General features: G+C 50.6%; 1 protein-coding gene across 1 annotated transcript in view; it reads left to right on the top strand.

The window, feature by feature from the left end:
* The window catches only part of IGF1R (insulin like growth factor 1 receptor), a 304,031-nt gene that overhangs the window by 244,002 nt on the left and 33,200 nt on the right, over positions 1 to 26,829 (top strand). Inside the window, exons 5-13 of the mRNA XM_027957015.2 lie at positions 2,520 to 2,664; positions 10,742 to 10,956; positions 12,856 to 12,982; positions 14,501 to 14,739; positions 17,187 to 17,354; positions 17,484 to 17,688; positions 21,024 to 21,307; positions 22,549 to 22,685; positions 23,167 to 23,326. Coding sequence (XP_027812816.1) covers positions 2,520 to 2,664; positions 10,742 to 10,956; positions 12,856 to 12,982; positions 14,501 to 14,739; positions 17,187 to 17,354; positions 17,484 to 17,688; positions 21,024 to 21,307; positions 22,549 to 22,685; positions 23,167 to 23,326 — 1,680 coding nt within the window. The remainder of the gene's footprint in view (positions 1 to 2,519; positions 2,665 to 10,741; positions 10,957 to 12,855; positions 12,983 to 14,500; positions 14,740 to 17,186; positions 17,355 to 17,483; positions 17,689 to 21,023; positions 21,308 to 22,548; positions 22,686 to 23,166; positions 23,327 to 26,829) is intronic.

Consider the following 26,829-nt stretch of genomic DNA (forward strand, 5'->3'; position numbering starts at 1 on the left):
GAGCTTTAAGTCCAGAGAGTCTTGGTTCCTTGGATATGTGGAAGAGAATGAGCAAGGGAAGGGTTTAATGATATCGGTTTAAAGTTTATTCAGTCCAAAAATGGCCCATCTCCAAATTTACTTCTGACAACCAAGAGAGGTACAGGTATCTTACGTCAGCATGCATCCGAAGCTTCAGTCTCACCACCCCCTGTAGGATTCCCCACTATTTGCAGTAGGTGGTGTTCTGCGCAATTGCATTTCTGAAGGTTGACTTATTTGGTGATATTTTCAGTTCTGATCTGTAGTTGACAAAGGCTTCTAGTAATAGCGCCTTAAATTCTCTACCACTGGAACCACTTGATGAAGGCACTGATAGTTTCGTAAGCTTGGAGAAATATAGTAAGACGGTGTTGAGGTTGAAAGGGACTTTTTTCCTAAATTCTTAAAAAAAAAAAATTTATATGGCTTGAGGGGCTTCCCTGGTAGCTCAGATGGTAAAGAATCTGCCGGCATTTCAGGAGACCTGGGTTCCATCCCTAAATTGGGAAGATCCCCTGGAGAAAGTCATGGCAACCCACTCCAGTATTCTGGCCTGGAGAATCCCATGGACAGAGGAGCCTGTTGGGCTACAGCCCACGGGGTCACCCAGAGTCGGACACAACTGAGCGGCTCAGCACAGCACACAGCATTCTGTGCATTTACTTTCCCTTAATATTGATACTGTTTGTACAATGAGTGAGTGCTGGTCTCAGGATTTAGAGATGGCAGCGTCAAGCTTTCTGCTTAGCTGTTTTGAATTTTGGATAGCCCTTGATTTTCACAACACCTTTCACCCCTTTGCAACAGAGATAACTGTGTTTCTACACAGCTAGAATTTTATTACTTTCATGGTTTTCTGAAGTTTTGTTCTTTTTGCTCTTAACTAGATTTCCTCATTTCTCAAACAGATTTCTTCATTTCCTAGAACATACCCTTTAAGTGCCTAAAAGTGTGAGTCGCTCAGTTGTGTTCAACTCTTTGTGACCCCATGGACTGTAGCTCACCAGCTCTTCAGTCTGTTGAATTCTCCAGGCAGGAATACTGGAGTAGGTTGCCATTCCCTTCTTCAGGAGATCTTCCCAATCCAGGGATCGAACCCAGGTTTCCTACATTGCAGGCAGATTCTTTACTGTCTAAGTGCCTAACCCTTCTTTTATTTTCATATTTCTGTCCCCAAAATAGGAGAAGGAAATGACAACCCACTCCAAGATTCTTGCCTGGGAAATCCCATGGGCAGAGGAGCCTAGTGAGCTGCAGTCCATGGGGTCACAAAGTTGGAAATGGCTGAATAACTGAGCATGCACTCACGCCTCCTCAAAATATTTTTTAAAGCCTTTAATTCATAAATCAGGAAGTACAGTTTACTATATAGTTTGAGGAGAAATTGGTACATATTTGTGTGTGATCATGCAATGTGGCTTCCAGTTCATGTCCACTGCAGGCAATTGGTTGGACATCTTATTGGAAAGGCCCCTCCTCAGCCTTGACTGAAAGGCGTGAGTCCCACCACGTGTTTAATTCAGAATCTTTTCCTTGAAACATCGACTGTAGGCAAATGCTAGTCTTTACAACTCGAATTTCTCCTTTTCTCTTGGAAAACCATCACACTGTCCAGAAACATAGGGCCTTGCCCTAGAGGACAATACCCTTATTCTTTGATGTTTATCAGTTGAAAGCAAAACAGAACCTTTTATTAACTAAGCCTTCACAGGTCATACACAGTACAATTCCATTGGTTGAACCACACTCAATTCATTATAGTATGCCTTGTAATTTTGGCATAAGTTGAACTGAAGCTTATGCTTTTTATTTACTATGAGAAAAAGTCTGTAAGAGTAAAGAGAATACACTGTTCATACATCTTGTCATTTTTGCACATGTGTTAGCAATGATGTTCCCAACTCTTTTCCACCTATGAGAATCATGTATGTGCATTATAGAAAATTTAGAAGCGTAGAAGTGAATTATTGAAAATTACCTGCCAGTAACCACTGTTAATATTTTGGTGCATTTTCTTGCAGTCTTAGTAAGAGAGAGTCTTTAAATATAGATCCCTGTATCTTAGGAACTAGGAATGCAGCAGAAGCAGTTCCTAGTGAGACTGAGAAAACATTGTTTGTTTAGTCATGCCCTTCTACTGTGGAGGCAGCGCTGTTGACAGAGCATATTAGAGATGTTCCCTGGATGTGTCCGCCTTAGCTAATTGGCAGTCTGGTGTTTACGATTTTACATTCTGTTAATCAGCCTGGGAGCTGCAGTCCTCAGGCTTCTAGAAACTGCCTTCTCCCCGCCTCGGGGGCCCATCCCAGGCATTGGGAGTTGAAAGCCACGCTTAGGGAAGCACGTTTTTGACCACGGGCAGGGATCCTGGGAGGCCTCGTGTCTCGGGGCACCAGGGAAGCAAGACCTGCGCTTAAGTGCTGTCCACACGGGCCTGCGAGAAAACATGCCTGTGCCCCTGTGACAAGGCGCGCAGTAACCCTGTCCCCCTGCCACAGATAACATCGCTTCGGAACTGGAGAACTTCATGGGGCTCATCGAGGTGGTGACGGGCTACGTGAAGATCCGCCACTCCCACGCCTTGGTCTCCTTGTCCTTCCTGAAGAACCTGCGCCAGATCCTAGGGGAGGAGCAGCTAGAGGGGTAAGAGCTCCGCGTTGCAGCAGCTGATGCTCTCTCGCCGCCACATTCGCACGCTGCCTTTAAGGTTTTCTCGTTAAAAAGAAGCAGCCGTGCTCGCAGTGGGGGCACCCTGCGTGGGGCTGCCTCCTCAGTCAAGATTCTGTCCATCCTCGTACCTGGGTCCTGACCCATCCAGGGATGGGTGTCTACCTGTGGCTGCCAAAGCAGCAGACGGGGACGCGGCGGGGACCAAAAGCTCCGAGAGGGGGGCTGAACAGCTCACCTCTCCATGAAACCATCGTCCCGGGCTCCTTGCCTCCCTCGGGATGCTGTGGTCCACTGCGTAAAAGCCATTCCACCTTTTCAGATGTGTTGGAATGCCAGAAATATGGAGGCGTATGAACAGTTCATTTTGTTACAAAGAAATCTTGATTCACAGAATTGTTGCTATTGATCAGCTCATGGGATTTGCGCTACTGATAGAACGTTTGCCTTCTGCAGAGATGGGCTTTGTGATAAGGGTTTTAGCTTCACCCAAGGCCATCCACCGCTTGAGGAATGAAAATGGGTGCTTCGACCGCTGTGCACACGTGGGCAGCTTCCCTCCCGAATTCCCCCTGGGTGTTCCTTTGCACGTGCGCTTCTCTTCACAGGCTCCCCTTCAAATATAATTCTTGCATTGCTTTAGGCTAATGCTTCGAAATAAAAGGAGACATCCATTAATGAGTTAACTCCTTCTAAAGAGAATTTGGGGAAATAATTTAGGAAAGCGAGAGGTGGGAAGGCCATGGGAAAGGTTGTCTTTGCTGATTTATGTGCCCCGATGGATAAAGTTACCACATAAGGGTTTCCTTACAGCCTTCCTGCTTTTCTCAGACTCACTCTCAGTCAGTCTTAAATTCTTAAAATTCCATCATCTGATATAGCCAAAGAGAGGGGGCAGCACTTCATTCCATCCCTGAAAAGCACACTGTCCTCCCCGCTGGGAACCCTGTTTCTTTAGAAACACGTCTTTTTCCTGGTGAATCCACCGAGGCTGCCGCTGTGCCCAGCCCGATGTCTCAGGTCACCAACATGGCAAGCCGAGGCTCTGCCAGTTTGAGGTGATGGTTATTGTTGGTTGTAGTAAATTTTAAAATGGATTTTAGCACAGCTATTTTCCTTTACCTCCAAGTAGGTTTTTCTGAAAACTGTGGTGGTGGTAAGCACCTTTTCTTTAGCCTATTGATCCCTGCAAGTTTTCCTTCTGCTTGAGGATACACTTTTTCCCCCAGGTTGAGCAAGTGATATAGATAGAGGGGAGAGCTAGCAGGAGAGTTCAATTAATTTTTATTAGGAATTATTACATGACATGATTACCTGTCAGTTGTGTGTTAACTAAAAGTATTAGGCACTCAAGTGTAGCTGAAATTAAAGTGTGATTTTTATTTGCAAAAATATTTATGACGTATTTCTTATTATCTGAATCTTGTGTGTAGCCTGAAGCCCCAGTGGGGTCTTCTTACAGATAGATGCATATCATCTTTTAGGTGTGTGGGCCACTTCCAGGCTCAGCGAAGCTTCAGGCCTCGCTTGATCTTCGTACTTTATTTGTCAGGGGATGGCAGTGGTGAGCCTGCTGATCGTCAGTAGCCCTGGTAGCCCTGAGGAGACTGAGCGTCCAGCCGTGGATTTCTTCCTGCCGTTGCTGGGGGCCTCTCTCTCTAGCTGGAGCACTTGGGAACCGAGCTTCTCTTCACAAGAGCTGTGTTCCTTTGACTGCCTTCCTCACCCATGACCAAAATGGTCTGGGGAACCTTGCTTGTGATGAGTGCCCCTGCGTCTGGCTTTGGATCGGGTGTGACCAGTAGCAACTCAATTCTGTATTTCTCCTCCTCAGACTTAGGAAGGAGGTTAGGTCCAGCCTCTTCACCTGCTCCTCTCACTCCTATAGGAAGAGTCACACAGATACAGAGAACAAATGCGGGGTTACCAGCAGGGGAGGGGGAAAGGGGTGGGGAGTATAAGGATAGGCGATTAGGAGGTACAAACTATTACGTATAAAATGAGCTACAGGAATAAAATGTACAACACAGAGAACATAGCTGATCTTTTAGAATAACTACAAATGGACTATAACCTGTAAAAACTGTGGGGATTTCCATGGTGGTCCAGTGGTTAGGAATACAGGGGATGCAGTTTTGATCCCTGGTCACGGAATTAAGATCCCACAAGCCACGTGGTGTGGCCAAAAAAGTGAACCGTAAAAACTATGAATCACTATATGTACACCTAAAACTACAAAGAATGCACAGTAAACTTTAAAAAGAGCCAATCTTCCACTCAAACCTTAAAAAAGAAGGGAAAGGAAGAGTCAATGAATGCCAGCAGTGCTGAGTGAACTTTGCAGAGAGCCACAGGGAAAGAAAAGGAGCATGCCATGGGCATCACAAAGAGTCCGATTTCTGATGAAGAAAGATCAGACAGGCTTCTGAGAAGAGGTGGCTTTGGAGACGGCCTTGGGGGGTTTCCGGAAACGCTCAGAGAGCAGAGGGTGAAGAAAGGCGTTTCAGGCCAGCAGCAGCAGAGGCAACGAGCTGGGGCGTCCTGGGACCTGTTTGGCAAAAAATGCTGGAGAGGTAGGTGGCATTAGGATTACGTAAGCTGCTATGCATCCAGGTGTGGAGGTTCTAATTTGGATAGGCAGTGGAGCCTACTCAGGACGTTTGAGTTACCCGAGTGTTAGTAGAACCTTTCACTTCCATGTGCTTTTGCTGTAAGCCAGGATGACTTTTACCCCAGGGGTTCCCACACTTTGCAATATATAAGAGTCATCAGGGGCTTTTAAGGAATCCTGATGTGCAAGCTGTAGTCCATCCCAATTCATTCAGAACCTTTAAGGGTGGGATCCAAGCATCAGTGCTTTTCTAAAGATTGCCAGGTAATTTCAGTGTGTGGCCAAATTGGAAACCGCTGCTTTACCCCTTTATTTCTTCTTCTCATAAGCATGTCCCCAAACTTTGATTTTTTGCCTAGATATTTTCTTGTCCCACTGTTGTCTTAAAGTATGATTTTTCTTATACCTCTCATGACCAAATAAGTGCTTCCACTTGGTCCACTGGGAAGAAAGTTTTACAGCCTTTTGTTTTGATGCTGGACAGACAGATTGGTAGTACATACATCCTTTTTATGTCTCACCCTTTGCTTTCCAAACTGCAACTGAGACCTGTCCCCAAATGTCTCCTGAGTAGCCCAGACTACAAAGTCAAGTCCAGAATGTGAAATTCAAGAGCGTTACCTGGAGTAGACCTCTTATTCCTCACTCAGAGTGAGCTGATTCTAGAATCTGACGTCCAGGACCGTGATGGACACGGCAAAATCACATGGGAACAGGTGGCAGGGCTGCTTGTCTCTGGATAAAGGGGCCAGACAACATAGGCAGTCTAAAGTTAAGCCAGCAGAATTCAGGTGGCCAGCACTTCCTTGAGGACATCACTCTGTGTAAGGTGGTGTGTTTCTGGAGCCTTAGACATGAAGACCAAAGTTCTGCTGTTTTGGAAGGAAGTGAATTTTGGAATACACATGTACAAGATTTCTATGAAATGGCTAATTTGTAAGCCCTTGAAAAAGAAGATATTTCTGTTATCTGAAAAAATTTTGAACAACCCTGTTTTGTGATAGCATCAGATAAATGAGTTAAAATCTCAGATTTGTTGGTGCCACCTAGGATAGTCGCCCTGAAAAGAATAAGAGTTAGACGGAGGTGGTGGGTTATAAGGATCGGAGTCTTGGATGCAGTCAGGCGTCTCTACTCAAGTCTCTACCACTCGGCTTTGCAACGCTCTGTGCTTTGTCCTATCTTCTTGCAACTCTAAGATTAGGTTGCAACATGGCTGTACTTTAACACGTCTTTGGCACTTCCAAAAAATGTACACTCAGTCGTGTGACTCAGCAGTTCCAGGATCTACCCCAGTATCTACCCAAGAGAAACGAAAACATGCCCCCACAAGACTCATAGGCGTATTATTCATGATACCATCCCCCCTCGCCCCACAGCAAATAAAAGCCCCACTGGAAGCAGTCCAAATGTCCATCAGCAGATGAGTGGATAAATAAAACGTGGCGCAATGGGCTCCTGCCCAACAATAGTGTCACAACAGGAGTGAACCTCAGAAACATCAGGTTCAGTGAAAAAAAGCCAGACACGAGAGACTCCACGTTGTAGATTCCATTAATGGGTGATTTCTGGAAAAGGGAAAACTGTGGAGACAGAAAGCCGTGAAGGGCTGGGGGTGGAATCAGAGGTTGAGCACCACTGGGAACGAAGAGCTTTGGAAGTGCTGAGAGCGAGGAGGGGTGGAGAGGCTCCGACACTGCCTCGTGGGGATGGCTGCACCCCTGTGTGAGTTTACTGAGCTCCGGAACTGTAAAAGCTTACAATGACTGGATTTTTTGGGTAGATAAATTATACCTCAGTAAAGCTGTTTTTAAAACACTCAAAGAGGAAACATTTTTAGAGTATCTGTTTGGTTCTAGAGACACGTGAATATAAATTCCTACCCTTGCTGAACCCCTGAGGCTGGTGTAAATATTGAACTTCGGAGGAGATTTGGACGTAGTCGAAAGCAGTCTGTTGCAAACGACGGATTAGAGGCAGCCTCTGTGCAAAGACCAAGCCCTCCATCGGCTGCGGAGTGCTGGAGACAGCCTCCATGTGCTGGGTTCTGATGCCCCCTAGAGACCGCAGGGAAGAGGCTGCGGTTTTTTTCTCTGAGAAATAAAGGGAATGGTGATTGCTTTTTTCCAGTCTGTCAGTGAAGTTTGGAAACGGGGAGAGTGTTCATTCCTGCCCCGCCCTCCCCCCAGCCCCATCTGTCCCAGCTGGGGAGAAGCTGAAGAAATGCTTTGCCTAGAGTTGCTGCCTAGTAAGACTGGAGATGACGCTCCAGCCCTGGACCTGGCGTTGTCTTCTAAGTACGAGGAGAATCCCCAGCGCTGTACCTTCCTCTGCTTCCTGGTCCTTCCTGCCCTTCATCTGAGCAGGCGGGGAGGTGGTGGTGGTGACAACTCAGAGGAAAGAGAGCCCTGAGACTGGGGCCATACAGAAAACAGGCGTACAGTATGCGCTGGGCATGTAGAATGTTGATGCAGGTAATATGTGGATGTCTTCAAGGAGATAACCTCCCATGGGGGCCCCCCCTCCAAGCATAGGAACAAACATTTTTTGCAACGATTAAGAAGAGCTAAGGACAGGACACTAACACAGATAAAATCCAGGCACCACGGAGTCTGCGTAAGGGACAGAAAAATAACCAGATAGTTTTTAAAAATACATTTTGAATGTGAAGGCAGTCATCTTAGAAACAATTAGGAAATCACATTTATGGAACAATTGAGTTAAACAGCCAGTTCCTTTAGGAAACAATAAAATCTAAGTGTGTTTATGTGAGTGTTGAAGATGTGCAGACAAGTTTCTGCCTTTTCCTACCTCTTAATCCTCACCTGATCTTGGCAGGAATGTGAGGGCAGTGGGGCGCCAGCTGTGGCTGGGAAAACAAGAACAGTATTGACGGGCAGCTCGTGAATGGCTTGGTTATTATTGTGAGGAGGGTTTTATTTTTATTTTCTGTCGCTTACTCCAGCTCCATAACGACCGGGTTTTATTGATATTGGTATCCTGGCTCCAGGCCTTCTCAGTGTTGTTAAAAAATGTTTATGTTTACTGTAGAAAGATAATCTCGCTTTTCAAAGTGATTAATCACATACACAGAATTTCAGTGTGCCTGCCATTCATTTGTCAAATTCCTGATTTATAATTCATGCTCCCTCCCCTGGGGAGAAGATGTTTTGTTCAGAAGGTATTTTCGGTCGGGTTATGTTCCCTGCTAGTGAAATTAGTTTACTAAAATAAAAGCCTCATCTTAGGTTGAGTCAGAAGTTTGACCTGGGTAATTGGCCTTTACTCCCGGCTCAGAGGTTTCTGCACCAACAAGGAGATTTTGTCCCTAGCGGTTCCGACCTGGGCGCCTGGGAGCCGCCAGACCCACAGGGTTTGTGTTGACACCTCAGAGCATCCTTCAGAGCTGGGACTAGCCCGACGGCCCGTAATGGCAGGCATCCGACTCCACCTGCGGACACCCCTCCTCCAGGCAGCGGCCCCAGCAGCCTGGCAAGGGAGGATCAGACACAGGGAGGAGGGGCATGGGGAACACCCGCCCGCACACGTGGCCTTGTGTTGCCTAGCCTGAGCCTCGGTTCCTTTGGACAATATTTCACATCCATTTTCCAGCATATTCCTATGTTGGGGAGCAAGCTCTCGCTGGAAGAAAAGGATTTGTTGGCCTGACCATTTCTGCCGCCTGACTGGGTGGCCCTGGATGTATCTGAGGCCTCAGGTGGGTCTGAAAGGAGCCCCTCTTGGCCCCGAGCTGCCGCCTTTGGGCCCGCGGGCTCCCTGTGCCCCTCATCCACCCCGGCCCCGCGGGGTGCAGCCCAGGGCTCCTGCGGGGCTGGGCCTCAGGCTGGGGCAGGTGCCCCCTGGGCGCGGCAGGCCCGCAGGGCGCTCGGGTGACGCCGTTCCTCCGCCTGCTGACCCGTGAGTGACGGATGGAACTGCAGAAAGAGCTGAGGACCTGCGTGCGTGCGCGCAGCTCATGGACCGCACTGCTCGTCCTGGACCCCGTCTCGGAATGCCCCGGGAACTCCGGGGGAGACGGGGAGACGTGTGGGCGGGACCCGGGCTTCCGCTTAGCTTAGCCTGTGGGCTGACTGGCGGGTCGAGGTCCAAACCTCACCGGGCGCCAGGAGGTGCCCAGCGCACCCCGCCCCAGGGCAGAGAAGCGCTCTGGGCTTCCGCCTGGTCCGTCCTGCCCTGGGAACGGGGGCCGGGGTTCTTCTCTGCTCTGTGTGTTGGATCCCTGAGTGGGTCTTGGAAACCACACACCAGGTGGCACCAGTGCCTAGACTCAGTTTTGTAGAGGGCGCTGGAGCAAACCCCAGAAGGAAACAGGCTGGGGCGGGGGCAGGCAGGGGAGGGGCCTGAGGTCTCCGGGGAGCAGACCGGTCGGTGCCAGGACCCTGCCCGCCTGGTGTGCAGAGGCGTGCAGACCCCGGGCTGGAGCTGTCCGCTCGCCTGCTGCCCCGAGGTGGTGGGGGCGGGGATGGTTTCTAGGGAGACCCAGGCTAGCGGCTGCCCAGGCTGGCTGTCCCCCCGCCTCGCCTTCAGAGGCAGCCGTGTCTGCTGCTTCTGGGTCCACCCACCCGGATGGACGTCTAGCCTGGTCAGCTTTGGAGCCCCCGCCCCTCATGGTGCTCAGCTCAGTACAGTATGCGCTGGGCATGTAGCGCATCTGTTAGACCAGTGCCTCTCCAGGTGTGACCCCAGCACGTACAGCGTTATCATCCCCTGAGCTCTGGTTAAAAATGCAGATCCTCAACCCCCTAGGCCTGCTCAGGAGAAAACCCCAGGGTGGGGCCCAGCCCCCAGCCCCCAGCCCCCAGCCCTCTGAAAATCAGGTTTGGTGCCCTGAACTTGCTGGACACTGAGTTGCTGTCGCCTGGATGGGTGGCCTGGGGAGTTGCCCTTCAGGGGCCATTTCTTCTCCCCCACCTTCTCCAGTGACCAAAGTGGAGACTTTTCAGGGTGGGCTGCATCTGGAGGAGGCACTGACGTTTCCTCTCCTCCCCGCTGAGCTGCACGGAGGGGATGGGATAGGATTTAACCCCGAGGATAATGGCAGGCTTTCTACAGCAAATATGTAAGCTGTTCCGGTTGAGTAACAGAGCATATCTGTTCTCCCGCGGACTGATTTCAAGTGCGTTGTACATACTCTGCTTGAGAGAAATAACCAGAGGCGTTTCTAGAGAATGATTTGAGTAGCAGCCTCTAGTCTGAGAAGCCTAATCGGGGTTATCAAATTAGTGTTTTATCTGTTTTGACATTATCCTTGAATCATATTGTTGCCATTGTTAACAGGGACTCTTCCTGCTTAGATACTGTTAATTCCATGTCTGATCGGCAGAGGCGCTGTTTTCTGGAGCCAGGTGGTGAAGAGTCCCAGAGCAGGGCGGCTGGAGGAGGCAAAGGGTACGGGTCTGAGGCTGATCTCTCTGCTTCCAGGAACTACTCCTTCTACGTCCTTGACAACCAGAACCTGCAGCAGCTGTGGGACTGGGACCACCGCAACCTGACCATCAAAGCTGGGAAAATGTACTTCGCGTTCAATCCCAAGCTGTGTGTCTCGGAGATTTACCGCATGGAGGAAGTGACGGGGACTAAGGGGCGCCAGAGCAAAGGCGACATAAACACCAGGAACAACGGGGAGAGAGCCTCCTGTGAGTGCGACCTCCCACACTGCGCGGTGGCTTCTGTTCGTGGCCCCTCCTCACTTCACGCAGGCCTCTTAAACCGACACCTGGACATCTTCAAAGGCAGTAGTGAGGCAGATTCGTATTAGTAAATTTTCAGTAGCATCTATCTGTGTATAAACGTTTATAAATGGCTTTTCGCTTAGATTTTAAAGAGGGGCTTACAGAATACACAGAGTTAAGCATCTTTAATGCTCAGGCAGACTGTTGGATTGTTTTCCAGGGGAGAGCTGGTCCTCTCCAGCCCTGGGAGGGAGTGAGCCTAGCCCTGAGTCTCCGGGGTGGAGGGGAGGTCTGAGGGCAGGGAGGCTCAGCTGCAGCCCCTGTGGCCATGGGCCCCCAACCTGGATCCTGGTCCCAGCACAGCATGAAAAATGGAGAGAGACTGCCTCCCTGAATTGATAGCTACTTTTTAAATTTAGGACAGTATAATTATAATCTTATATTGGTTATATGACTTCTGCTTGAAGGTTTTGCCTCTGAATGGTGAGTTTCTCACCTAACCTTGTATGTAAAACTGTTTTTAAAAACGGTGTGCCTCTGTGTGGCTGGATCAGGTTATGAAGGTAAATGCTCTCTCCACCATTGGCTTTTGATAAGGGACAATATGCAAAAAAACATAGACTAGCCCCTGTGATCCGGGGTGGTTTGCACACACGCACACTGGCCAGAGAGAATCTTAGAGACTGTCAGCACTGGACTTCATTTTGTGGGCTTGGGATTCACCCTGTAGACTCTCGAGTTGCCCAGGAAGGGATTTTAGAGGAGAGAAACCCGACGCAGAGCTGGAGGGCCTTCTTCCTGCACGCCACACGCCCCCTCGCCACGCTCCTGTTTAGACCATCGCAGAGTGGATGTCGCATAGCTCTCTCAAAGTGTTTTTCTGCTGAGAGGCAGCCAGTCTGACCTGTTGGATCATGAATACAGTAGCCATTTATTGTCTTTGGGGGGAGAAAAATGATGTTTCCTCTGTAAATAACATTTTAGCGGAAACTGCAGCATTTTTTCCATCTCAATCCATCACGTTTTGCCCCACAGACATCTTGGGTTGTAACTGTTGCTGGCCTCTGCTTCACCTCCCAAGGGTGGAGGGTGCAGTGGGAGGGAGTCGGCAAACACAGGGCCGGGGGCGGGAAGGTCCATTCATAGGAGAGCTCGGGTCTCAGCCGGGCGGCTTCCGCAACCCTCCCTGAGTTCTCAGCTGTTTGAATCTGGTCTGGGAGCACGAGGGGACTTGGGACAGCCTCCCTGTGGTGCTCCCGGCCCAGGCTCCTCCCACAGAGGACGGGAGCCGTGCTGAGCGAGGTGGGCTCTGTTAGTGCCCGGTCCATTCCCCGCTACGTGTCGGCACTGCTGGAGCCTCCAGGGAGTTCCTGGAGGTGTCGCGCAGGAAGGTGTCAGTTCCAAGCTCAGGCTAAGTAAAGTTCCCCTCCTGTGGCACACCTGCCCCGTTACTGACGCGACCAGGCAGATCCGCAGTGGTGAGACAGGTGTCACCTTGTCTAAGAAGACTCGTCCAGCGTCAAGGTCCCCAGGCCCCTCGGTGGCCCACATCTCAGGCATGAACAGAGACAAGCTCCCTTGGTGCAGCCAGCAGTCCTCTTCCAGGTTATTAAGGATTTCCCACAGGTTCACATCCAGAGCCCCTCGTAAGCGAAAGCAAAGGACAGAGCCCCTTGCAGGCCCTGTAGTGCAGTGTTTGGGTCCTTAGTGGAGACAGCAGGGTCACTGAGACGTTCCAACAGGGGCTTTGCACGCACAGCCAGCTTTGGGGGAGAGGGTCATGGTGCCGGGCAGGTGAGCCCGCGGGAGGGAGGGAGGGGAGGGCGGAGATCGCAGTCCCTCACGCGTGTGCCTCTGCCCCAGGTGAAAGTGACGTCCTGCATTTCACCTCCACCACCACGTCGAAGAACCGAATCATCATCACCTGGCACCGGTACCGGCCCCCCGACTACCGGGACCTCATCAGCTTCACCGTCTACTACAAGGAAGCGTGAGTGTCTGCGCTGCGGATGTCCTTCTGTGGGCGGGCTTCATCCTCCCCCCAGCCCTGCTGTCCGGTGACAGCCGCAACCACCAGTGACAGCTGTAAATGAAAAAGTGTTTTCTCAACGCCTTTCCTTCTCCAGGGGGTGTTTAGAGATGCTTGAATTTAAAAAGTCCAAAGCGAAAAACTTAGTGACTTAGGTCAGTCCAAACATTCAGAAGCTGGGATGGAGCGTGTGGTGGCGGCATCATTGTAGCCTTGGTGCCCTCTAACCCATAGTCCACAGACACCTGAGTCGGGGTGCTCAGCCCCCCTCGAGGTGACCCTCAGAGGAGTCCGTAGTCTTCTCCCGTCGCTCTCTGTGGCCCCTCCCCAGATGTGGCCCTCCACTGTAGATCGTAAACCCTCCAAACTAGGGGTGGAGACTGGAGAGAGACTGACCTCCCTGTCCCGAACCTTTCAGGATCTCTCCCAGAATCTGCCAGGGGCATTTCTTGTCCTTCAGGGGACACCTGCCTGCCCGGGCAGCCAGCACGTCTCTCCTGATGGCAGGGATGTCTTCTTGGTCCGCCCCTCCCTTCCGGTGCCTCCTGCATCCGGGTGGTTGCCTGGGCCTCTTAGTCACCCTCTTCACCCAGGTCCCGCCTTGATGCCTCTCCCGGTGCCTGGCTTCTCTGGAGCTGGAACCAGAGCCATGGTGGCAGCATCTGGTACCCCTTCTCCTGCCACAGCTGGGGCCCTGGGAGTGTCATGCCCATGAGAAGGCGCAGATGCAGGATTCTCAGGCATTCACCGTCCCTGCATGTGGGAGTCACTCATCCGCTGTCACGACGATTGGGAGGGGTGTGTGAATGCCGGTTTCAGAAACCAGTGGTGGTCCAGCCCTTCCATCTGAGGGGCGTGGGATCCCTGTCCAGCTCCGCATCTGTGCAGAACCACCGTCCTCTTTGACAGTCCTACCAGTGCTCTGGCAGGGTCGGCTGGCACTTTCACCAAGGGATTGACATTAGTAGCTGAGATAACCTGGAAACTAAATATTTGAATGTGATAAAAATGCTTAAGCAATCAGAATTGTTTGTGAGCAAATTAGATTTTGGAGGCTGTATTTGAGAAGCCGTTTGTCTGTGGCAAAGGCATTTTCCTCCAGAAGTTATTCTTATCAATAACTGATGTTTGCATTAAGTGACTGCCCTTGTTTTTTCTTTATGGTGGAAAAAAAAAATGCCACAGTGGGAAGAAAGGGAAAGAGTATTTGTATATACTCTTCAGGAGCAGTGTTTCCAATCTCAGTAATTACAGAACTTACTCTTCCTGAGGCAGAGGGTTTGATTCTATAGTATATAGAGAACCAGCTGAGACCTGGAGTCCGGTAGCTTACTTTGGTTCTGTAAAGATCTAACTGCTGATATGTTTTACCTAGAATCCCCATTATGGAAAGTGGAAGGGGACACCCGGGGGAGGTTTCTTAGAGTTTCCACGTTAGCACTGTAAAGCACTGTCTGAGGTTCGTTGACTGTGTTTCAGCCCCTTTAAAAACGTCACGGAGTATGATGGGCAGGACGCCTGCGGCTCCAACAGCTGGAACATGGTGGACGTGGACCTCCCGCCCAACAAGGACGTGGAGCCTGGCATTTTGCTGCACGGGCTGAAGCCCTGGACGCAGTACGCCGTTTACGTGAAGGCCGTGACCCTCACCATGGTGGAGAACGACCACATCCGTGGGGCCAAGAGCGAGATCCTGTACATTCGCACCAATGCATCAGGTACCCACTCACGGCCCCCGCCTCATCAGCTCACATTCCTCGCTCAAGACAAGATATGCGCAGAGGGCTGTCCCTGAGCTGCGCCCATTGTCTCCCCCATCCCGGGCCAGTGTGTTTTTCATTTGTATGCCTTCTCAGTATATCAGTATAATACCTTAGCAGTGTCATTTTTTTCCCTACTCCCAATACCCCAGCCTCTTCCAGGACATCTTCTCTGGACTTGGGACCCTCTTCCATCATCATTCTGATTGTCCTGGACCAGTGAGCCCAGGTCCCCCAGGGTGCTGGGTTGGTTTCTTTGGGAGGCCCCAACAGGATACAGTCCCGTGGGTTCCCCTTCTTGTTTATTTGGATAGTTGGACCTCTGGGAACTGAAGCCCTGCTGGTTGGTGTTCCAGTTTATCTTGGGCTCACTGGCTTCTCGCCTTCATCCTGTAGCACCTAGGGTTCCAAGTAAACAAACACAAGTTGAAAAGCATGAGAGGAACCACGTGGTAGACACTGCAAATGACTGCTGATGAAAACGTGCCTCCCTCTCCCCCGATCACCATTTTCTGAACTACCTCATTCTCAACTCCAGAGTCTGAAACTAATGCGAGCAAACGTTTGTGTCACTTTTCCAAGTGTATAAATACCAGGTTAGAAGTAGGGAAATGCACATCATTTTAAAAGGCACTTAAACATTCTTTGATGATAGCCATTGTTACAATGCGTAGGCTGTTACAACACATATAAGCTAGCACAAAGTGAATTTAAATGGCAAAGAGGGAGAGGAAAAAATGTTGGTCAGGAAATCCTTTTGCTCATGTTCTCCTGCCTCCTTCTCCCCTCCGCTGTTCCATCCCAATGCTCTTCTAAGTGGCTGTGATCATGTCACTGATGGTACAGCATTTGTATCAATAAATGTGATGCAGGCTTCTGATTCTAGGCCTGGGATGACGTAGCAGAGGCTCAAGGAAACAGAACAAGTTGTTCAGCCTAAAAATTTGGAAGTAATTCATTGTGACTAATTTAGGGAAAATAAAAATCTTTCTTTGCTATGACCAATTCTTAAGAAACTTGTTCCCTTTCCCCAAGGATGGAAAACAAAGCGCTGCACAAATTGAGTCAGTTTGCTCCATTTGGCACCCATCCTTACAGGTGTCAGAGAATGGCTTAGTCCCCGGCTCCCGTGTTTTTGTGACACCTGTTATTGAAACATCTCGGGGTCATCTGTGTGTTTCTGAAGTACTTATTCTAGGAAGAGCTAAAACGGCCTAGCATTTAGTAGTTAAACATTTTCCCAGAGGAAGTTAGCATTAGTCATAACTTTTTTCTAACACCCTTCCCTGCAAGTGTTCAGAACCTCATGTATATGTTGTCCCTTAAGGTTTCAAATGTGAAAAGCAGCTCGCTTAGGAAGCTCAGCTCAGTGCTCTGTGAATGACCACATTGCTTAAGTGGCACATAACGAAGGTGTTTTTCGCACTTTGGTAAACCTACCAAAATCAATGCTTTTTTTGTGAACCTAATGAAAACAAGATTTCAGTGGTCCCTGGATGCATTTGCCCTTTATACACAATTCAGCTCTGGGTTTGGGATTTAGGGGCAACAGTTTGACCAGATTCTTATGCTTTGCCTGTAAATCGATATTCTTTTGATGGTAACAAGAGTCCATGACTTGAAATCAGGGCTTTATATGTGTTCCCGATATTTTTAGACTTCTCATAGTCATAACTCCATACTTCCACTGATTTGTGGTTATACAGTTGTCAGATTTACAGACCCTTTTTCATCGCCTTCTCCTCCAGAGCCCCCTGTGCCCCACCCTACACCCTCCATCACCCTTTTTACGTCCCCCTTTCATTTTGGCTTTTTCCTTTTTTATCAGAGATTCAAAACCTCAAATAAAATAGAAGTCAGTCAGTTTTTTTCTAATTTTTTAAAACTTTATTTTAATTGAAGGATAATTGCTTTATAATATTGTGTTGGTTTCTGCCGTATATCCACATGAATCTGCCATAGGTAAACCTATCCCCTCCTCCCCCTTGAACCCCCCCCCCCGCACCCCACACACACTACACACACACACACACACAAGGCAGTTGGACTTACCAGTTGCTGACACTGCCCGAGTTAAATGTCTTGGAGGATCGCAGCGCTGATACATGAGGACAGTCCAGCATTTGCATTAACTATAGATTCTGAGTTGTCCCTCCCAACCCCGGCTGCATCCCCACCACCCTTTGCCGTGGACTGCTCAGTCCTGTTTGTCACCGCGGAGATGCCCTGAGAACAGATGCTGTAAAGGGAAAGTAAGACAGGTGGGAAAGGAGGTTCGGGTGGCGTCTTGTGTCTGTGTCCGCCGCCGAGTCCTGTCCAGGTCACACTCTGGTGGGTTTGCGCTGAGTGGCAGCCTGGGCCTCGGCTTCCTTGCATTTTCTGACGCATCCTCTGCCCCCTCCCAGTTCCTTCCATCCCCCTGGATGTCCTCTCGGCCTCAAACTCCTCTTCTCAGCTGATCGTGAAGTGGAACCCGCCCTCCCTGCCCAACGGCAACCTGAGCTACTACATCGTGCGCTGGCAGCGCCAGCCCCAGGATAGCTACCTGTACCGGCACAACTACTGCTCCAAAGGTGAGGGGGCGGCCGGGCGCGCCTGTGGGCAGTGAGCGGCAGCGGCGGTCCCGAGCCCGGGGGCGCGGGCTCTCCCCTCCCGGCAGCCCGTGTAACCTGGCTCGCACCGGGCCACTCTGTTCCGAGCAGACAAAATCCCCATCAGGAAGTATGCCGACGGCACCATCGATGTCGAGGAGGTGACGGAGAACCCCAAGACCGAGGTGTGCGGCGGGGAGAAAGGGCCGTGCTGCGCTTGCCCCAAAACCGAAGCCGAGAAGCAGGCGGAGAAGGAGGAGGCCGAGTACCGCAAGGTCTTCGAGAACTTCCTGCACAACGCCATCTTCGTGCCCAGGTACTGCTATCTTTGTGCCCAGGTACCACCATCTTGGTGCCCGGGCACCACCATCTTTGCACCCAGGCCATATGTCCTCCGTGGTGCTGGTGCCCCGACCCCAGCCCACCATGCGCAGGTTGACAGCCCAGAAGTGAGGCCCTGGGGGCCATCACGGAGAAACCACAGGGCGGGCGACTGGCTGGGCAGATGGGCACTCAGCCCTGACGGCCGGGCCAGGAGCTCGCAGCCTGCGCTGTGGGGGCCGTCAGGGTGACAGGCGACAGCCGGCCAGCCCCCTGTGGGCTCAGGGAGCGGCAAGCAGAGGCCACGAGCAGACACCTGCCAGTGAAGGAGCCGGGGTTTGGGTCCTTCCTGCGCCTCCCTGCCAGGCTGCCAGCCTGGCCAAGGAGGGGCAAAGTGAGAAGGAGAAACTCGGAGTCAGTTTTGAAAGGGCTCCACTTCAAAGCATAACCGAACACCATAGGGTCCCTTGAAAAAGTTTGTGAAGCCGTGCCAAAGACAGCCTTTCCAAGACAAACGGCTCAACCCCAGGGCATCTGTCTTCTCTGTTGCTCCGGCCGCCACTTCTGCCAAGTGGAGACAAAATGGATGAAAATAAATGTGTAGAGCAGAATTATTCAAGTTGCCAGAAGCTGGGAACAACCCATGTGTCCACCAGCAGATGAAGGGCTGAGCCAATGTGGTCTTTCCCTGCAGAGGAATATTATTCAACCATGTAAAGGAATGAAATTCTGAACACCACGAGTGAACCTTGAAAACACTGTGCTGAGTGAAAGCAGCCAGATGCAGAGGGTGATATTACATGATTCCACGTGTGTGAAATATCCAGAACAGGCAAATTCATGGCAACAGAAAGTAGATTCCAGATTACCAAGTGCTGGCAGAGGGAAAATGAGGAGTTACTCCTTACTCTCTGTAGAACTTCTGTTTGGGGTGATGAAAGATTTTGGTGATGGTTGCACAGCATTATGAATGTCATCAATGACACTGAATTTTACCTCTAAAAGTGGTTAAAATTACAAAGTTTTGTTAGCTTTTTTTTTTTTTAATTGTAAAAGTTTGTTTTACCACAACAAAAAAATAGTTAAAAAACAAAAAGAGAGGGACATTCAACAGGGCAGCCTTGTAGTGTCTGGGGAGGGAGATGGAAATAGGGTGGTGGCTGATAGTGCCTTTTTCTTCCTGAAAAATTGTAGCACAGGGTTTAGAAACAACCTTGTGCCTGAAATCTGGGTAAAGGAGCAGGATCCAGGCCAGCGTTTTACCTGCAAGCCAGTTTTCCCACCCCCGTGGTGTCCCTGTTGCCAGCGCGTTCTCCTGGGCATCCGTCTTCTCCCAGCTCCCCACCCGCAGGGTACCAGCGGCCCCTGGCTTCTGTTTTATGCTGCATCTGCTTTGCCCGCAAAGGCTCTCTTAGGTTGTAGCAACAGAGGGTTTTAAGAGAGAGACTTCTATTTTCTGTCAAGTGACCTTCCTGGTATTTGTATACTAGTCAAAGATAGACATCTTACTTTAGAAGTCTTTAAAACAGGAAATCAAGACCTTTTAGAAGTGGAGGCACTAGCTTTTTCTTTTTCCCAGAATAAACTCTGGGTTGTTAAACAGCTTTCTTCCCCCTCCGTTCCTCTGCTGCCGTTGAAACCATAGCACCTCCCGGCCTGCCCCACCAGTGACATGTTCTGCTCACAGTGGGTGGTAGGGCTGCAGCTCACGTGCTAGACGAGGTGTTCTGTATGTCATGCGTGCTTTCAAGAATCAGGAAGTTTGAGGGAGGTTAGGAAAGAGTTCAAAGATGTTTTCAAACTAGAACCCAGGTTCAGTGGCTTTTCCACCACCCGTATTCATTAACAGTGAATTTGGGGCCTGGGCCTTCCTCCCAACAAACCAGGAAAGGACTGGTTCACAATTGGAAAAGGAGTACAATGAGGCCGTATATTGTCACCCTGCTTATGTAACTTATATGCAGAGTACATCATGCAAAATGCTGGGCTGGATGAACCACCAGCTGGAATCAAGGTTGCTGGGAGAAATGTCAACAACCTCAGCGATGCAGATAGCACCAGCCTAGTGATAGAAGGTGAAGAGGAGCTAAAGAGCCTCTTGATGAGGGTGAAAGAGAAGAGTGAAAAATCTGGCTTAAAACTCAGCGTTTGGACTTCGCTGGTGGCTCAGTGATGAAGAGTCCACTTGCCAATGTAGGAGATCTGGGTTTGATTAGTGATCCTGGAGGAGCCCCCGTGCTGCAGAGCGGCTCAGTCCATGCTCCACAGGTGCTGAACCTGCGCCCTAGAGCCCACGCCCTGCAGCAAGGGAAGCCTGAGCACCGCAGCCAGAGAAAAGCCCGCACAGCAGCAAAGACCCAGCACAGCCAATAAGTAGGAAATAGTTTAAAAACAACTTAACGTTCAAAACACTAAGATCGTGACATCCAGTCCCATCACTTCATGGCATATAGGTGGGGAGACATGGAAGCTGACTGACTTTATCTTCTTGGGCTCCAGAATCACTGTGGACTGTGTGACTGCAGCCATGAAATTAACAGATGCTTGCTCCTTGGAAGGAAAGCTATGACAAACCTAGACAGCGTGTTAAAAAGTAGAGACATCACTCTGCCAACAGAGGTCCATATGATCAAAGCTATGGTTTTCCCAGCAGCCTGTATGAATATGAAAGTTGGACCATAGGGAAAGCTGAGCACTGAAGAACTGATGCTTTTGAACTGTGATGCTGTAGAAGACTCTAGTGAGTCCCTTGGACTGCAAGATCCAACCAGTGAATCCTAAAGGAAATCAACCCTAATTATTCACTGGAAGGACTGATACTGAAGCTGAAGCTCTGATAGTTTGGCCACCTAATGATAAGAGCCGACTCATTGGAAAAGGTCCTGATACTGGTGAAGGTTGAGGGCAGGAGGGAAAGGGAGCAAAAGAGGATAAGATAGTTGGATGACATCACCAACTTAACAGACATAAGTTTGAGCAAACTCCAGGCGACAGTGAAGGGTGAGGAAGCCTGGCGTGCTGCAGTCCATGGAGTCGCAAAGAGTCAGACACTACTGGGTGACTGAACAACAGCTATCAAGTAACCACTCAGGGAGCAAGAGGGTGGTTGGCGCAGTGAGACTGAGGTTTGCGGTGCAGAGAAAGCAAAATAAATGATGAGGAAGGAAATCCCCATATAATTTGTTGGTTGTTATACAAGGGGGTTGAATAGCTCCTTTTATTCCAAGGTGAAGATTTTTCTTTTCTTTCTCTCACTTTGGCTCAAGTGAGAGGAAAGACAAGAGAGGCAGAAGCCCTCACTCACAAGCCACGTTTCTCTCTTCCTTGCAGACCCGAACGGAAGCGGAGGGAGGTCATGCAGATCGCCAACACCACCATGTCCAGCCGGAGCAGGAACACCACGGTGCTGGACACCTACAACATCACAGACCCGGAAGAGCTCGAGACTGAGTACCCTTTCTTCGAGAGCAGAGTGGACAACAAGGAGAGAACTGTCATCTCCAACCTCCGGCCTTTTACTCTGTACCGAATCGACATCCACAGCTGTAACCACGAGGCTGAGAAGCTTGGCTGCAGCGCCTCTAACTTTGTCTTTGCAAGAACCATGCCTGCAGGTACAGTGTGATCCAGCTCACCCACACCCAACCTAGTGGAGCAGACTGATTTGAAGAGACAGAGGCTGACACTCTTGGTCTGTCCTGCTGATTAAAGAACAGTGCTCGTTTGCAGGTGGCGTGGAAGCCCAACAGGGAATGGCATCCAGGCATAGCTCCCACTCCCACCCCAGTCTCTCCGTGCAAAGTACTTTGAGAGCAGGGAGCTTGATTCAGGGTCGACTCTTTTCCTTCTTCTCGCGGGTTTGCGTTATGCATTCCCACAGCCCTTTTCTGCCAGGCCCCTCCCTGAGTTTCCATGAAATCCCCAGTGTGCAGCCCTGATTCAGAGTGAGCATCACTCCTCGGGCAGCTCCCGTGCAGTCTTTGGTCCTGCTTGCTTGGTCTTCACCTTCCCCTTGTAAGTTAGAAGCTGCCTATGGCTCAGACAGCCACACACCCACCTTTCAGGATGGGCCAACTGCAGCATTCGCAACCCTGCAGAGCTGGCAGGGAACACAGAGTGTCTGCGTCTGGGGATGGGGCCTCCTGGGTTCTGTTCCAGCCTCTGCCAGACAACCCAGCCTTCCTCTCCTCACCCTCCCAGGAGGGACGCAGCCCAGCTGATTTCTCAGAGCTATTCCCAGCTAGAACTTGCGGTGACTTTGCTCACCACCTGGCTCACTCCTTTAAGAAACAAAAGCAAGAGAGCAAGCACCCCAGCCTCCCCCGGCAGCTGGAGGAATCACTGATTCCACCCCAGCGAGCTCGCGCTCAGCGCCAGCTTCCTGGCGGCTTCCTCCCAGGCTTGAGGACCATCCTTCACACCTGCCCGGAAGTTGTATCTGCTGCATACAGATGCGGAGCATAGGGTCCAGGACCCCACCTGCAGGCTGGGGCCTCCGCTTCTGCTCACGGCACGCCTTGTCCATGCTGCTAGTATCAATGGCATCGCGTAGAAGCCGAGAACCAGACCAAGAATTGCCAAGATAGTCCTCCTGTGCTCGGGAGTAGGCTTTCCTGTTGAGGGACCGGAGTGGGAAGGGAGGGTATGGTGGCATCTTGAGACTTACAATCATTAGGTTGTTCCGATTCCAAAACCCCCGCTGTGTGTGCGTGGCCAGGCCAAGAGGAGTCACCGCGGCTGCTGTCCACTGTCCTGTGTGAGGGGTTGGGGAGGCCGTTCTTAAGTTAGTCCAGTGTTTCTGTCCCTCCCTGGGGGCTCGAAGCTAACTTTCTTGCCTGTTTCAATTGTTTCACAGAAGGAGCAGATGACATTCCTGGGCCAGTGACCTGGGAGCCAAGGCCTGAGAACTCCATCTTTTTAAAATGGCCAGAACCTGAGAATCCCAATGGATTGATCCTCATGTATGAAATAAAATATGGATCCCAAGTGGAGGTGAGTCTGGACGTCGGGCACGTGTGGGTGCGTTTCCATTACAGGCGTGATGTACGTTACACGGAAACACAGGGCACCCCCGGTTAGCTGAAGACTAAACAATGGAACAAGGAGGTGAGTCAGTGAGGATTTAGGTCTTTCTAGCAGCTCTCTGCTCTTTGAGGAATTTTCATGGTGTGCAGGAGCTGGCTTATCCTCACCCCCCAAGAAACTGCTTCTTTACAGAAAGTGATGTTTCGGCCTAGAGACTGGTCTTAATAACTTAATCTTTCTGAAACTCTTTTTGGTTAAAGAAATAAGGTCTGGTTAGCACTTGGGTGCACTTTCAGTTACTGGAGGACTGCTACCACGTAGAGCCGGTGTTTGCCCTTTCCCTGCGAATCGGCATCAGCGTTCAGCAGGAGGCGAGCGGCCAGGCAGCCACAGCCGCCCGTTTCCAACATGCGTAGGGGAATTGACACCTGTGTTTTATTTCTTCCAGGATCAGCGGGAATGTGTGTCCAGACAGGAGTACAGGAAGTATGGAGGAGCCAAGCTAAACCGGCTCAACCCAGGGAACTACACAGCCCGGATCCAGGCCACCTCTCTCTCTGGGAATGGGTCATGGACGGAGCCTGTGTTCTTCTATGTTCAGGCCAAGAGTAAGGCCATGGTGGGAGCTGCTGATGGGGCCGGGACCGGGGAAGCCTGATATTCTGATTCCCATCACCCACCACTTAGAAGAGGCACACTAATGCCGGCACCCCATCTGGGAGCTCAGGCTGGGGAGCTGCTGCACGTGGAGCCCCTGCCTCAGGGACCCTCTTCTGAGGGAGTCAGCAAGGGAGTCCTCGCTCTCAGCTTGAGTTACGTCCAGAACATTCTACAAAGTACTGAATTGACCGTTCTGCCTTCTGCGTCGTCAGGGATGCTGGTTGGGGCTCAGACTCAGGGCTTAGCATCCTAAGGGGGGACACAAACCCGGGGGCCTTCTGGTGCAGCCTGCTTTAGGGCAGGAGTCGTCACATGACAGAATCCCAGGCCGAGGCAGCGCCCCATCACTGCTCATCGGTAAAATGCAGATGCGCTTATAAAGCAGCAGCGCACATTGAGAGTACGCAGTACTCCGTGTGTGGTGATGGCTTCCCACGTGGCGCGAGTGGCAGAGAACCTCCTGCCAATACAGAAGACGTCAGAGACGTGGGTTCGCTCCCTGGGTCAGGACAATCCCCTGGAGGAGGGCATGGCAACACAGTCCAGTATTCCTGCCTGGAGAATCCCATGGACAGAGGAGCCTGGCGGGCTGCAGTCCTCGGGGTTGCAAAGCGTTGGACACGACTGAAGCACGCATGCACACGCACACTCCCCATTTGGCGCAGAGGCTGGGCCGTGTGTTCAGTTTACGCTGAAACCATCAACACGACAGTATTCTTAGAAGGCCATTCTATGTGAGGATTTGAGATTTTAAAACTGAGTTTTGTAAAATGTATGAGCACAAGGGCACTGTACTTGCGTGGCCAAGAAAATTCGGTATTTTCGGTTGGTGACATAAATATTCCTTGTTATTTCCATTTTGAGTTTGTACTATTTTGTAGTAGAAACCAGATTTTTAAGATTATTTCGTGTTCAGATAATGGGATCAGACTGGTCGTAACACTATTCCTGACTGCTTGCTGGAGGAGAAGCGACCCCCACACGCTGAGTGGTGCTTCTTTTGGGTCGAGTGGGCAGTTCGCACTGCCCTGGTCCCCTCTGGCATGCACGCCTGTGCTGCTCGGGTCTGGAGTCTGAGTTATTAAACCCAGGATTCAGTGGACCCAGCAGTCCATCTGGTTAGTGCCTGAAAGTCCAAGTCACGCACGGTATTTAGAAATCTATGGTGTGACAGATACCAAAGAAGGGTGGGGGGAAATAGAGTTGCCGACCTTGAGGCATCATTTTATGAGCCTGGCACTGTACGAGGGCAAAACAGACGCTTAAACAGATCGTTCCGTCATCTGAAATGGTCTGAATTCTCCATGCAACCCATGTCACCTGCTCTTTGCAGTTGGCAGGTGCCATGCCTTCCAGCGAGGGAACTTTCTCCGTACTCCCAGAGCCCTCCCCAAAGAAGCGACTTCTTGCCCTGCTCTGTGGCCTTCCCCTGTCCACATCTATCCCTCAGGAACAGAGCCCAGGTTTAGAGGACTCAGGCGGCACTGTGTTCTTTGAAACAGCAGTGTGGGCTTCTGACGCAGTGAGCTTGGCTTGTCGGCAAGAAGCCGTCCTATCTGCTGTCGCCCGCCCCCCCCATTGACCCTGTGGGTCCTGGGAGCCCGTGGGGCACCCAGAGCCCCTCTGGTGGCACCTTTCCGGCAGGAGTTGGCAAACACCACCGGGAAACTGGATCTATGTGCCTGCTTTACTCTCAGGAGGCTCTTCCTGTGTCAGACCAGACTCCCTCCTGCTACGATTGAACCTCTTCTCCTGCTCAGTCCTCAGAGGAGACAGAAGCTTTGGAAGCTTTCTGGCAACTGCTCTCCTTTTAGGAGCTCTTCATGTGCTTGAATGCTATTAAATTACTCTTCAGGCTTTTCTTCTCCAGACTAAATAATCTCAAGTTTTGGGCCCTTTCTCACAAGCCAGTCTCAGAAACCAATTTTCCAGCCATTCAATCATTTTGTTCTTCTCTGGATGTGTTCCGGTTTCTCCATGTCCCTGTTGAAATGTGAAACTCAAAAAGAACATGGTACACCCTGACCAGTAGTAGTACAAGTGATACAAATAGAATAAATAGTCCTCGGGGAGCAAAAAAAAAAAACAAAAAACCCTCCGCTAGCTTCCCAAAAACTGTGTTAACTTCCAACTGTTTCCAAGAACCAGAAAATGTAGGAGCCTGCATCCATTTCTAGAGCATTTTGATAAAAATACTTTAATTAAAAAATTAAAATAGGTTTAGTAGTCCTTACAGAGTAATAATAATAGTAGTATTTAGTGGCAAAGTAATTATTGATGGGGGGGCTTAATAGATGTAACTGGGTCCCTAGTGAGTTCCACCCTCATTTCCACATAGACATTTCTCAAATATCCCACAGGCGCTTGAGATGCCTCATGCACAAAACCAGAATCACAGCTGGCACCTTCAGAATCCCTCCCGACCCCTCTATTCCTCAGCTCAGTCTGTGGCCCTGTAACCCGCACAGTCCCCAAGCCAGAAGCCTCGCGGCCAACGCTCCCCTTTCCTTCTCTCCTGCCACCCACTTCTCATTCAGACCCACGTCTCATCTTTTCTGCCTCTGCATTCTCTCTGGGGTCCAGCTTCTGTAGCTGCCACCACCGCCTCAGCTCAGAGCCTCTAAGGCACTTATTTCATGGGGAAAGTGCGAGCTGGGGTACAGGAAGCCTAGATGCCCAGGCCAGCCCGCTGCCTGTGTGACCTTGCGGGGGACAGTTCATCTCTGTGAGTCTCGGTCGTTCATAGAAAAGGAGCAGTGATTCCCTCGTGAGGTCCAAGTTGGGTAATGCAGAACATGCCCAGGACCCCTCCCCTGGAGAGGGCAGAGTCCCCTCCCCACTGCCAGCCGCTCAGGCTGTCCTCGGGCACAGCCAGCTCTCCCCACCCGGGTGCCATCAAGTTCCCTGCAGGGCTGGAGGGTGCCCCTGTCCCTCCTCATCTGCAGGGTGCAGTTCACGCTGCTTAGCCTGGACAGGGCCGCTGGGAGCCGGCCCTGGCTTCTCTGCATGTCACTTCCAGCCATGCTATGCTTGGCCAGCTTCTCCTGACTCCCTCCACACTCCTGTTTCCTCCCTGCCTCCTTGCAGTGTGTGTAGCCCACTTGTCTGGTGGTTCTGCTACCTGTGGACATACTGATGGCCAGCGTCCAGCTGCATTTTCTAAGCGTGTGGGTCAGTGTCCAGCCTGTCATCTGTCATCTAAGAGCTGAGCGTGGTAACAAGCAGGGGTGAGCCCTGTGGTCTCAGCCTGTAACTGTGGCCTCTGATGTCTGGGGGAGAATTCAGAGCAGCTTTGGTAAAGGGTGCCATCTAATTACTCTTGTTTTTTTAAGTTGTCTGTGGAAGTGTCTTAAGACAGATTGAGCTTGAGCACTATATACATAAAAATCTATTCATCTTATTTTACAAAATGTGTGCGACTCCACTGATAGTCGTCTAGCTGTGTGTGTCT

This window comes from Ovis aries, chromosome 18 (assembly GCF_016772045.2).
Source record: "Ovis aries strain OAR_USU_Benz2616 breed Rambouillet chromosome 18, ARS-UI_Ramb_v3.0, whole genome shotgun sequence".
In the NCBI taxonomy this organism is placed as follows: Eukaryota; Metazoa; Chordata; class Mammalia; order Artiodactyla; family Bovidae; genus Ovis; species Ovis aries.